At 44.9% G+C, this 13,734-nt stretch overlaps 1 protein-coding gene across 1 annotated transcript in view; it reads left to right on the plus strand.

Annotated features, from left to right (window-relative positions):
- Positions 1-6,998: 6,998 nt before the first annotated feature.
- The window catches only part of LOC137370989 (sorting nexin-18-like), a 79,229-nt gene continuing 72,493 nt past the window's right edge, over positions 6,999-13,734 (plus strand). The window contains exon 1 of the mRNA XM_068032896.1: positions 6,999-8,815. Within this exon, the coding sequence (XP_067888997.1) occupies positions 7,312-8,815 (1,504 nt within the window). The 5' untranslated portion in view covers positions 6,999-7,311. The remainder of the gene's footprint in view (positions 8,816-13,734) is intronic.

The following is a 13,734-nucleotide window of genomic DNA, read 5'->3' on the forward strand; positions in this document are numbered from 1 at the left end:
CCACTGCCTCACTCCCATGCCTGTGCATAGCCTGTGAACAATCATTCACATATTGCATGTACCGGCATCAAATATGAGGAAAGGTAGTTGAACAAGCTACTGGAGAATGCCTAACACCTGCGCAGCTCTGTCTGGCATAAATTAGCACTTTGAGTAGAGGGAAGGAAATTGGAGCTGCATTTTTATATTATACCTAGACCATAGCAAGATTGGTATCCTGTCACAAACTTGCATTTTTGTAATATTCAGGGAGAAATGTCGATGAGGGCATCCAGAGAACATATTGTTCTTTTTCCAACTGTACCATGGGATCATTTAAATGCACCAGAATCAGCTGTTTGGTTTAATGTTTCATTCAAAAAAAAGACAGTGTCTCTGACCATGCAGCGCTTCCTCAGTACTGTAGTGGAATGTCAGCCTACATTATATACTCCAGTCATGGACTGGCACATAAATCGACATCCTTCTGACTCAGAGAGAACAAATTGACAGTTGTGAAACAATTTTTTCATTTGATTCATATACTAGACTAATATATTATTAATGTTTAATTGCTCTGTTGTTTTTCATAACAACAAAGTAACTTCCTGATAATAGCTTGTTGAAAATCAATATTCTCCAATAATAATTTCACAATAGCTTCTCAGACACTAAACCGCGTTAGCATATTCAAGTCTCGTCATGGTGATTTTTTTAAAGGTTTGTAATTATTAAAAAAGTTATTACAAATACACATCCTATAGAGGAGAATCATTGCCATTGTCATGCACAGGAACAGGGATTGGATGTGATTATTTTTGACCAAAGATGATCTTGTCATGAATGGAGCTATCCATGAGGACAAACTTACAAAAGGTGAAGGTAAAATAATTTTGCTCCCGAGCTTCAAAATTTTGTTGCAACAAAATTAGGTGAACCCACCTCTGTTTAGAATGTTCAGGGAGATGCTGTAGTAGCTTTGTTGTAATCGGGCCTTATGATATAGTTACTAAAGAATTGTAAGGTCAATTGATCCACAGGAGCATATAATAAGAAAAATGATTTGCATTTTTCATATGGTACACACATTAGACTGATATATGATTAACTTTTAATTGCTTTGTAATTTTGTATGACATCAAAATAACTTTCAGATTATACACTCCCGAGAATCATGTGATACAAATACTTTTGACTAATGACTTCATAATAGCCTCATAGATACTAAACCTCCAAAGCATAAACCAGATGGTAAACGGGAGGCCAGAATTTGGTGCAGATCTGATTTTGCTGGCTTTGAATGTTTTCTCCATTGCTCAATCTAGCCATCTGGTGGTGATTTAACAGTTATTGGCTGGACAACATTATTCACTTGCATTCATCCACTTTGGACCTAAAAAGCATAGAGCAGGGCACTTTCTAAATGGTGAAAAGCTAGAAGCAGTGGAGGTCCAAAGACACTTGAGGGTCGTTATGGCCAGGTGGGTGATGGCATGGCTGGTTTCCACTGTCACCTCCCAACTGACCACAGCAAGTGTTTTTGTCATGAGTGTTTTAACCCTTGTATTTTATTTGCCAAATAAACAGCAAGTGATAGGTTTTCTTGTAGTTAAAAAAAACTATTTATTTTAAACAAATCCCAAAAATGATCGCAACACCACTCACTCATACCCTTGCTGGAATTCAAAATCGCTTTTTTTGTTGCTGTACTGCGAGACCTGAGGGCAGACCAATCTGGTGCTGCTGTCTGTAGTCCTGTCCTGAAAAGACTCCCTCTTTGTTCCTCAGAACGATTACCTTTTAAAGTGAATTTTTACATGTGACTTCAGGTTTCAGTCCTAGCTGGGCTGTTTCATGACCTTGATGATGGCCCCAATCTGAGGAGATGAGGGTGATTCACCCTTCATTGTATTGGAGGATATTTGGAGATGAGAAGTCTGAGGAAGGTCTTGTCTCATTGTGTTTGAGTATAGCTCACGTCCAAGTGTGATTATCTATCGCATTTCCATGCAGACGGGGCTTAATTGGTTTTCAGTCTTAGTAGACACAGATGTGGATTTGAGTGCAAGAGATGCTGAGGGTCATGTGTCTTGTCCTCCATTTTGTTGACAGCACATGTATCAGTCTCTTTAAAATTGTTCCAGTTTTTTATAACTCTTCATTTTGGTTCTGTATTTTCATCGCTGCACTTCTTGTGAAAGTGACAGGGTCCAAGTACACAGATCATTAAAAGGTCATGACGGGAACAGAAAATAATCGAAAAGGCTAATGGAATGTTGGTTTTTATAGAATCAGAGAATGGTTACAGCACAAAAGGAGGCCCTTTGGCTTGTTATGTCTGTGCCAGCTCTCTGCAAGCGCAACTTACCTAGTCCCACTTCCCCAGCTTTTCCCCATAGCCTTGCAATTTTTTTCTCTTCAGATAATTATCCAATTCTCTTTTGAAGACCTTGATCGAATCTGCCTCCACCACATTCTCAGGCAGTGCATTCCAGATCCTAACCACTCGTTGTGTAAAAGGTTTTTCCTCCTATCATTGTTGCTTCTTTTGCCAATCACCTTAAATTGGTGTTCTCTGGTTCTGGATCCTTCCAGCAATGGGAAGAGTTTTTCCTTATCTACTCTATCTGGACCCCTCATGATTTTGAATATCTCTATCAAATCTCTTAATGTTCTCTTCTCCAAGGAGAACAGCCCCAGCTTCTTCAACCTATCTATGTAACTGAAGTTCCTTACCCCACACCATTATCGCGAAATTTTACTGCACCCTCTCCAATACCTTAACATCCTTCCTAAAGTACAGTGCCCAGAACTGGACACAATACTCCAGTTGAGGCCGAACCAATGTTTCACACAGGTTTATCATAACTTCCTTGTTTCTGTACTTTATGCCACTATTTCTAAAGCCCAGTTTTCTGTATGCCTTATAAACTGCTTTCTCAACCTGCCATGCAACCTTCAAGGATTTGTGCACATATACCCCCAGGACCCTCTGCTCTTTAATTTAATCTTTAATTTATATCAAGAGGACTAGAATACAAGGGGGTATAAGTCATGCTTCAGCTATACAAAGCCCCAGTTAGACCACACCTGGATTACTGCAAACAGTTCTGGGCACCACATCTTATTGGCCTTGGAAGGAGTGCAGTGTAGATTTACCAGAATGATACTTGGACTCCAAGGGTTAAGTTATGAGGCACAATTACACAGAGTAGGGTTGTATTCCCTGGAGTTTAGAATTTTAAGGGGTGAGTTGATCGAAAGTTTCAAGATATTAAGGGGAACAGATAAGGTACAGAGAGAAATGATCTCTGCTCATTGGGGAGTCCAGGATTAAGAGGCAAAGTATAAAAATTAAGTCCAGACCTCTCAGGAGTGAAATTAGAAAACACTTACATAAGAACATTGGAAATAGGTGCTGGAGTAGGACTTGTGGCCCTTCGAGCCTGTTCCATCATTTAACAAGATCATGGCTGCTCTTCTACCTTAACTCCACCTCCCCGGACTACCCCTTAATATTCAAAATTCTATCAATCTCTGTCTTCAATATATGCAATGACTGAAGATTATAAAGATTCTAAAGGTTCACAAACCTTTTGAGTGAAGAAGTTTCTCCTCATCTCAGTTCTAAATGGCCAACCCCTTATTCTGAAACTGTGACTACATGTTCTAGATTCCCCAGCCTAGGGAAATATTTTCTCAGCATCTACCCTGTCAAGCCCCTTAAGAATTTTATGTTTCAATTAGATCACCTTTTTCTTGTGTTCCTCTCATTTTTCTGAACTCCAGGTAAGAAAGGCCTAGTCTACTCAATATCTCCTCATAGGACAACAGATTTGTCAAACACAATTTCCCTTACATGAATCCATATTGCTTCCCTCTGCTTAATCATATTATGATTTTTTAAGTGCCCTGTTATCACGTTTCTAATAATAGATACTTCTATACACAGAGTGGTAGAAATGTGGAACTCTCTTTTGCAAACAGCAAGTGATGCTAGATCAATTGTTAATTTTAAAACTGAAATTGATATATGTTTGTTAACCAAAGGTATTCAGAGATATGGAACAAAAGCAGGTATATGGAGTATATGATCTAACTGAATGGCAGAACATGCTGGAGGAGTTAAATGGCCTACTCCTATTCCTGTGGTCTAATGTCTATGGTATGAAGTTTTACAGTGAGACCAAACTCCCAATGGAATTCTTCATTAGCCTTCATCTGTACAGTAGCACAGAAAGAAGGGAAAAGGAACTCAAAGTAAAACTATTGGCATTGTTATGGATTATAGCTGGTAGGAGTCTTGGTTCAAATAATATGTGCATGGAGTTCTGATGAAGGGTCACTGACCTGAAATGTTAACTCTGCTTCTCTCTCCACAGATGCTGCCAGACCTGCATTTCTTGTTTTTATTTCAGATTTCCAGCATCTGCAGTATTTTGCTTTTATTATAATATGTTAATTCCATCCGGGTTGCTTGCTCCCAATCCTGCAATAATCAATTTAAAGTGATTATATACAGACGAGATACAAACTCTCATAACTGCAACTGTTTTCCTTGGAGAAGCGAAAGCTGAGAGTAGATTTGATAGAAATATTCAAAATCATTAGAGATCTGGACAGAGTGGATAGAGAAAAAATGTTCCTTCTTGTGAATGGATCAAGAATGAGAGGGCACAGATTTAAAGTGATTTTTTTTATTTGTTCATGGGATTTGGGCTATGCTGCCAGCATTTATTGCCCATCCTAAGAGTCAACCACATTGCTGTGGGTCTGGAGTCACATGTCGACCAGACCAGGTAAGGATGGCAGATTTCCTTCCTTAAAGGATATTAGTGAACCAGATGGGTTTTCACTACAATCAAGAATGGTTTCACGGTCACCATTAGACTAGCTTCTAATTCCAGGTTTTTATTAATTGATTTCAAATTTCACCATCTGCCATGGTGGGATTCAAACCCATGTCCCCCAGAGCTTCAGCTTGGGCCTCCGGATTACTGGTCCAATGACATTACCACTACGCCACTGCTCCTCTTAGATTGGCAAATAAGGCAAATCGACATAAGGAAAAACTTTTTTTTTACACAGTGAGTGGTTAGAATCTGGAATGCACTGCCTAAGAGGCAGGTTCAATCGAGGCTTTCAAAAGGGAATTAGACTGTTGTCTGAAAAGGAAGAACGTGCAGGGTTAGGGGGAAAAGGTGGGGGAATGGCTCATTCGGAGAGCTGTTGCGAACACGATAGGCCAAATGGCTTTCTTCTGCGCTGTGACAATTCTGTGAACTCCGGGTCTCATTCACATGATTTGCTCCAGCTGCCGGCGCCTACAGGTAACTTGTGCATTTTACAAAGGCAAGTATTGGCTGCTTGCCGGCGATGGTCCAAACGCAAGGGGAGTTGGAGCAGCAACTGGGGCAGAGGAATATTTAGGTTGCATTTGAACCATTCATTGGAAATCATTGTCCCTGAGGGGTCCGTAAACACACTTAAGGCCCCTCAGTAACACATGCAAATGGCCCAACGCCTGTTTTGGTGGCCCCATGGGACACTCAAAAAAATGAGCTTGACGAATTTAGCAGAGGGGTGAATGCACATGCAGGCTGGTTGCAGGCTGCACTGCTGTAAAATTGGCCATCATTAAGTATCACAGCAACATCATTTCACACATTATTTTTCCCAGTAAAATTATGTCTTGATGTCAGATCTTTGCAGCAGTGTGTGCAGGATGCTTCTGACAAGATAAAAGTCTGATGGTAGATAATTTTTTTCCCTTCACTGATGGAATAAATATGCTAGTAAACAGCTTAGGTAATCCTTTATTTCACACGGTGCCATCGATATGAAATCCGAAAACATTGCGACTCCAGTTTCGAGGGAGCAGTGTTACCAACTTCTTGCTACCATTCCCTTTGTTTCCTTACTCCACGCAATGTTGCTTTCCAGCCAGAAATGGAGCTGCTGGTGGCACTTAACTCGGCCCACGAGTCTTTGCTATTGGCAAAAGATGACAGTTGCACTTCAGTAAAAACATTTTTATATTTCGCTCCCTTTGAAAGATCCAAGCTTCAAGCTGACATTTGACCAATAGCTATCGTCACACTTTTAGCTTCAGGGTAATGTGTTGGTTTGATTATCTGCTGAAATTTTTATCGTGCATGACACGCTTTTGCACTGTAGTGATGTAAATGCGCCCAAAAATAAGCAGAACAGATACTACAGACACCTTTAACAATTAAAATAATGAATTATTAAGCTAATTATATATTTATTCACGTTGTAACAGGGAACAGTTCAACCCCTTTCGTGATGGTGCCAAAAGGAAACTTCCATTGACATGAGAATGAGTCATATTTGAGTAGGTAGAAGTTTACGAAATATGCAAATAGATTAAATCACAATTGGGGACCAAAAAAAGGGCATTAATTCGTGTGGAATTAAGTTGCTGGTATGAGTGGGCCGGTGCTCGTTGCATTGTGCCTATGTGAGTTACTCTTTGCCCTGCCCCTGCTGTCGGAGCTCGCTAGCTCAGACTGGTTACGTGTGTTTTTCTCTGACTGGGACAGTCAGTCACTCAGTCAGACAGAGCTGCTCCCGAGGCTGGAGCTTGCAGCAATTTGCTCGGAAAGAGAAAAGGGTTTCTTGGTTAATTTCCCCGTTAAGCTTCTTTGCAGAATTCAAACGGGAGTTGATTCTCTGTCAACTCGCAGGATTTCTGTCAATTAAGACAACAACTTGTTGGAGAGAGAAGAGTAATCACTGAACTGCAGCCGACCAGGGAAGACCGCGAGCAGCCTCTCCGCCGCCACTCAACAGAGGGGGAGCCGGAGTGAGGGTGTTGAGGAGCCGGGCTCAGGAGCGTTTGGGGACGGGGAGCCGGAGTGAGTGATTGAGGGGACTTTGGAGAGGGGAGCCGCAGTGAGTGAGGGGCGTTCGGGGAGGAGGGCCGGAGTGAGGTGAGGGGCGTTCGGGGAGGAGGGCCGGAGTGAGGGGCGTTCGGGGAGGGAGGGAGGGAGGCCGGAGTGAGTGAGGGCGTTTGGGGAGGGGGGCCTGAGTGAGTCAGGGGCCTTTAAGGAGGGGGAGTGAAGTGTGAGGGCCTTTAAAGGAGGGGAGCTGGAGTGAGGGTATTGGGGGCCCAGAGTGAGTGAGGGGCCTTTAAAGGAGGGGAGCCGGAGTGAGGGTATTGGGGGCCCAGAGTGAGTGAGGGGCCTTTAAAGGAGGGGAGCCGGAGTGAGGGTATTGGGGGCCCAGAGTGAGTGAGGGGCCTTTAAAGGAGGGGAGCCGGAGTGAGGGTATTGGGGGCCCGGAGTGAGCGGTTACCGCGGGCTCGACTCGATGGCGCTCCAGGCTCGGGCTCTCTATGATTTCCAGAGTGAGAATGTGGGCGAGATCTCGGTGCGGGAGGATGAGGTTCTGACCGTTTACAGCGAGCACGACATCGAGGGCTGGCTGGAGGGGGTCAACAGCCGCGGCGAGAGGGGCCTCTTCCCGGCCTCGTACGTGCAGATCCTGCGGACTACGAGCGGCGGCCAGGCCAGCGAGACCCCCGCCTCCCGCTATGCCAACGTGCCGGCAGTGCCGCCACCCCAACCGCAACTCGCTGGCCCGGCCGCGAGCACTTTCTGCCCCCCGCCTCACTTACAGGCGGCGGCGGCGGCGGGAGGAGGAGGAGGGGCCGGGATGGTGGGGCTACAACACCAGGCGTCCGGCAGCGGCGACGACGACGATTGGGATGATGACTGGGACGATAACTCGACGGTTGCGGACGAGCCGCTGTCCGGGGGCGGCGGCTTCTCGGATTTGGACGGGCCGGGCCGGTATAAAGTGAGCACGGGGGCTGGCGGCCGGGCCGGTGGCGGGGGGTCGGTCTCCTCCTCCGCCTCTTCCAAGAGCACGGCCACGGTCAGCAGGAATCTGAACCGCTTCTCCACCTTCGTCAAGTCGGGCGGCGAGGCTTTCATCCTGGGCGAGGCGTCCGGTTTCGTCAAGGACGGTGACCGCATCTGTGTGGTGAACGGGCCGCACGGCCCCGAGTGGCAGGAGGACCCTTACCCGTTCACCTGCTCCATCGACGAGCCCACCAAGCAGACTAAGTTCAAGGGCATTAAGAGCTACATCTCCTACCGCCTGGTGCCCAGTCACACTCAGAGCCCGGTCAATCGGCGCTACAAACACTTCGACTGGCTGTACGGCCGGCTGGTGGAGAAGTTCCCGGTCATCTCGGTGCCCCACATCCCCGAGAAACAGGCCACCGGCCGCTTCGAGGAGGACTTCATTTCCAAGCGCAAGAAAGGCCTGATCCTGTGGATGAACCACATGACGAGCCACCCGGTGCTGGCCCGCTGCGATGTTTTCCAGCACTTCCTCACCTGCAACGACGAGAAGGCGTGGAAACAGGGCAAGCGGAAAGCCGAGAAGGACGACATGGTGGGGGGCAACTTCTTCCTCACCCTCAGCACCGCGCAAAACCACCTGGACCTGCAGGAGGTGGAGAGCAGGGTGGACGGCTTCAAAACTTTCACCAAGAGGATGGATGAGAGCGTCTTCCAGCTCAGCCACACCGCCAACGAGTTTGCGAGGAAGCAGGTGGTGGGCTTCAAGAAGGAGTATCAGAAAGTGGGCTCTTCTTTCCGATTGCTGAGCCAAGCGTTTGAGATGGACCAGCAGCCCTTCTCAGTCGGACTCAACCGTGCCATTGCCTTCACTGGAGACGCATACGATGCTATAGGAGAACTTTTCGCAGAACAGCCCAAACAAGATATAGACCCGATAGTGGACTTACTAGCACTTTACCAGGGGCACTTGACCAATTTTCCCGATATTATCCACGTCCAGAAAGGTATCTGTACCTCTTTCCCCCCCCCCCCCCCCCCCCATTTTCTCTATATATGCTGCATGTAAGCCTAGTTCAATGTGCTTCGTGTTGTAGACTAACTTATGATTTATAGCCTTCAGATTTAAACACTGATAATGTGGTAAAGTGTAATTATTACAAACCACTCCAGATAAGTACATGTTTTATATTTTAAATAGCAATGTAGCACAATCTGTAGCACCTTTTTGTCCTCGAGGACTAGATTAAACTGCACACTTTGGTGATAACTATACCTGTTTTAAAAAAAATCTTGAACCATCAAGACTGGTGAGCCTGACGTCAGTGGTAGGGAAGCTGCTGGAGAAGATACTGAGGGATAGGATCTATTCCCATTTGGAAGAAAATGGGCTTATCAGTGATCGGCAACATGGTTTTGTGCAGGGAAGGTCATGTCTTACCAACTTAATAGAATTCTTTGAGGAAGTGACAAAGTTGATTGATGAGGGAAGGGCTGTAGATGTCATATACATGGACTTCAGTAAGGCGTTTGATAAGGTTCCCCATGGTAGGTTGATGGAGAAAGTGAAGGCACATGGGGTCCAAGGTGTACTAGCTAGATGGATAAAGAACTGGCTGGGCAACAGGAGACAGAGAGTAGCAGTGGAAGGGAGTTTCTCAAAGTGGAGACGTGTGACCAGTGGTGTTCCACAGGGATCCGTGCTGGGACCACTGTTTGTGATATACATAAATGATTTGGAGGAAAATATAGGTGGTCTGATTAGCAAGTTTGCAGACGACACTAAGATTGGTGGAGTAGCAGATAGTGAAGGGGACTGTCAGAGAATACAGCAGAATATAGATAGACTGGAGAGTTGGGCAGAGAAATAGCAGATGGAGTTCAATCAGGGCAAATGCGAGGTGATGCATTTTGGAAGATCCAATTCAAGAGTGAACTATACAGTAAATGGAAAAGTCCTGGGGAAAATTGATGTACAGAGAGATTTGGGTGTTCAGGTCCATTGTTCCCTGAAGGTGGCAACGCAGGTCATTAGAGTGGTCATGAAGGCATACGGCATGCTTTCCTTCATCGGACGGGGTATTGAGTACAAGAGTTGGCAGGTCATGTTACAGTTGTATAGGACTTTGGTTCGGCCACATTTGGAATACTGCGTGCAGTTCTGGTCGCCACCTTACCAAAAGGATGTGGATGCTTTGGAGAGGGTGCAGAGGAGGTTCACCAGGATGTTGCCTGGTATGGAGGGTGCTAGCTATGAAGAGAGGTTGAGCAGATTAGGATTATTTTCATTAGAAAGACGGAGGTTGAGGGGGGACCTGATTGAGGTGTACAAAATCATGAGCGGTATAGACAGGTTGGATAGCAAGAAGCTTTTTCCCAGAGTGGGGGATTCAATTACTAGGGGTCACGAGTTCAAAGTGAGAGGGGAAAAGTTTAGGGGGGATATGCGTGGAAAGTTCTTTACGCAGAGGGTGGTGGGTGCCTGGAACGTGTTGCCAGGTGGTAGACGCGGGCACGATAGCGTCTTTTAAGATGTATCTAGACAGAATCATGGATGGGCAGGAAGTAAAGAGATACAGACCCTTAGAAAATAGGCGTCATGTTTAGATAGAGGATCTGGATCGGCGCAGGCTTGGAGGGCCGAAGGGCCTGTTCTTGTGGTGTAATTTTCTTTGTTCTTTATCACAAAGGATTTCTTTCATTAGTCTTAGCTCAGTGGTTGCACGCTTGCCTCAGAGTCAGAATGTCGTGGGCTCAAGCCCCAGTCTAGAGCGTTGAGTATGTAATCTAGGCTAATGCTGCATTATCTGAGGTTCCACCTTCTTGATGAAACCATAAACTGAGACAAGAACAAGAACTGAGACCCTGTCTTCCCTTGGCCTTATTCAAAGATGTGATGAGTTCTCCCCAGTGTCCTGGCCAATATTTATCCCTCCATCGACATCACTGAAACAGAATATCTGGTTGTTATCCCATTGCTGTTATGGGACCTTGCTGTGCTCAAATTAGCAGCTGAATTTCCTATAAAACACCAGTGACAACATTTCAAAAAGTACTGAAAGCAAAATACTGCAGATGCTGGAAATCTTAAATAAAAACAAGAAATGCTGGAAATACTCAGCAGGTTTGGCAGCATCTGTGGAGAGAGAAGCAGAGTTAACGTTTCAGATCAGTAACCCTTCATCAGAACTGACAAATATTAGAAATGTAATAGGTTTTAAACAAGTAAAGTGGGGGTGGGGCAAGAGATAACAAAGGAGAAGGTCACAGAGAATAACTGACCAGAACATCATGGAACAAAGGCAAACGGTATGTTAATGGTGTGGTGAAAGACAAAGCGTTAATACAGAGAGGATGTCAATTGACAAAAAACTGAACAGCCCTGGCCCCAAGCGCAAACATGAAAAGAAAAGTGGGTAGGCGAAAACAAACGAAAATAAAATAAACAAAGAAAAAATAACTAAAAATGAAAAGGGAGGCACGTCCTGCTCTGAAATTATTGAACTAAGTGTTCAGTCCGGCAGGCTGTAGCGTGCCTAGTCAGTAAATGAGGTGCTGTTCCTCGAGCTTGCGTTGATGTTCGCTTGAACACTGCAGCAATCCCAGGACAGAGATGTGGGCGTGAGAGCAGGGGTGTGTGTTGAAATGGCCAGCAACCGGAGGCTTGGCGTCATGCTTTCGTTCCACAAAGCAGTCACCCAATCTGCATTTAGTCTCCCCCATGTAGAGGAGACCACATTGTGAGCAGCGAATACAGTATACTAAATTGAAAGAAGTACAAGTAAATCACTGCTTCACGTGAAAGCAGTGTTTGGGGCCTTGGATAGTGAGGTGAGAGGAGGTAAATGGGCAGGTATTACACCACCTGTGATTGCTGGGGAAGGTGCCGTGGGAAGGGGACAAGGTGGTGGGGGTAATGGAGTGGACGAGGGTGTCGTGGAGGGAACGATCCCTTCGAAATGCTGACGGGAAGGGAGGGGAAGATGCGTTTGGTAGTGGCATCACGCTGGATGTGGCGGAGGATGATCCTTTGGATGTGGAGGCTGGTGGGTTGGAAAGTGAGGACAAGGGGAACACTGTCGCGGTTCTGGGAGGGAGGGGAAGGGGTGAGGGTAGAGGTTCAGGAAGTGGACCGGACACGGTTGAGGGTCACTGACAAACGTTAACTCTGCTTCTCTCTCCACAGATGCTGCCAGACTTACTGAGTATTTCCAGCATTTCTTGTTTTTATTTCAAAAAGTACTTATTTGACTGTCGAGCACTTCAGGACATCCTGAGATCATGAAAGTAGTTACATGAATATAAATCCTTTTTCTTTTTCAACATTTATAGGCAGATGTAATTAAGTTCAGTTTTTAAGGCAGCAATACTAGATTTTATTTGAAGACCTTGCATCTTTCATTGCAATAATTCATCTACTTCGGTGCCTGTTTTCAACTGGTGCTACTGGAATACAACTTTTAACGCTAGCACAATACGCCATACACTTGTATGGAAACTGCTTGTTTCAAGCAGAGATGTATTGCTTGTATCTACACAATGTGGCTGCTGTTCTCACTGCGACATTTGTTTATTAAGGAATGCTTATGTTGTAGCTTGATGAATTATTAGATGTAGGTGGAACAAAGAGTAGCAACAAGTACTTTTAGCTGTGATTTCATGGTGTTAATTCTAAGAGAAATGAGTTCTTCCACGCTCTGTTCAACATGGGCCCTGGCTGATAGTTGACTTCAACCCTCCTCCTCCTCGCCCTTTTGTTCTGGCCAATAGTTGGCAGTGGGGGACAGAACTGCTGTATAAAATGTGCCTCTGTTTTTTAAAGGTTGGTTTGTAAATTGTATTTTTACATGTTGTGGATTGGTTGGGACATGAACACATTAAAAAAAAAGCCCAGTCCTTTGTTGTTCAGGCTGCAGATGACTGAGGTGGGGGTACTTGTTATAAAACAAATGTGGAGATGTTCTTTTGAAGGTCAGGGCAAAGGATTGTTGACCGTGTTCCAAGTCTCCCCTCCTAAGTGTCTCTCTTACCAGGAAGACAATATAGCTGCCATTCCTTGCAGTGAAGCAGAGACCATGCCAACTTTTATCAATAGTTTTGAAGGAAAGAGAGAAAAGACATGTGTAATTAGGACTGCTGCTTGTGTGGATTAGTAAAAGGTAGGTCATGCCTGACTAATCTGATCGAATTATTTTTGGAGAAGTAACTAAAGTAGTGGACAGGGGATTGTCTATGGATGTTATTTATATGGACTTCCAGAGGCATTTGCTAAAGTGTCTCATAAGAGATTGTTAACTAAAATTGAAACTCATGGAATTGATTAGGAAATTGGCTGAGCGGAAGGACACGGAGTAGGGATAATGGGCATCTACTCTAAAGGATGTGACAAGTGGTGTCCCTTAAGGATCTGTGTTAGGGTCTCAACTATTCACTGTAGTCATTAATGACTTACATGATGGGATAGAAAGCCACATATCCAAATATACTGATGACACAAAGATAGGTGGTATTGTAAGCAGTATAGCTGGAAGCATAAAATTACAAAGGGCTGTTGACAGATTAACTAAATGGGAAAAACTATGGCAAATGGATTTCAATGTAGGCAAATGTGAGGTCATCTACTTTAGACCTAAAACAGATGGAACAGAGTACTTTCTAAAGGGTGAAAAGCTAGAAACAGTGAAAGTCCAAAGAAACTTGAGGGTTCAGGCACATAGATGATTCAAATCTCTCTAAGAAGTTGGACGCAAACCACCCAGGGGTCAGGTAACTATTTAGCATGGAAGAATTGTTCGTTATTGGAATTAACCAGACAAATTGCTCTTCCGGCTAAGAATGCCCATGTATCACCCCACATTTTCGAAAAAGATCCATCAGTCTGTCAATCCTTTCCATGTCTGGGCTGGGTGACGTTTCCCGTGTTACT

Source organism: Heterodontus francisci, chromosome 1, assembly GCF_036365525.1.
Source record: "Heterodontus francisci isolate sHetFra1 chromosome 1, sHetFra1.hap1, whole genome shotgun sequence".
Taxonomy (NCBI): Eukaryota; Metazoa; Chordata; class Chondrichthyes; order Heterodontiformes; family Heterodontidae; genus Heterodontus; species Heterodontus francisci.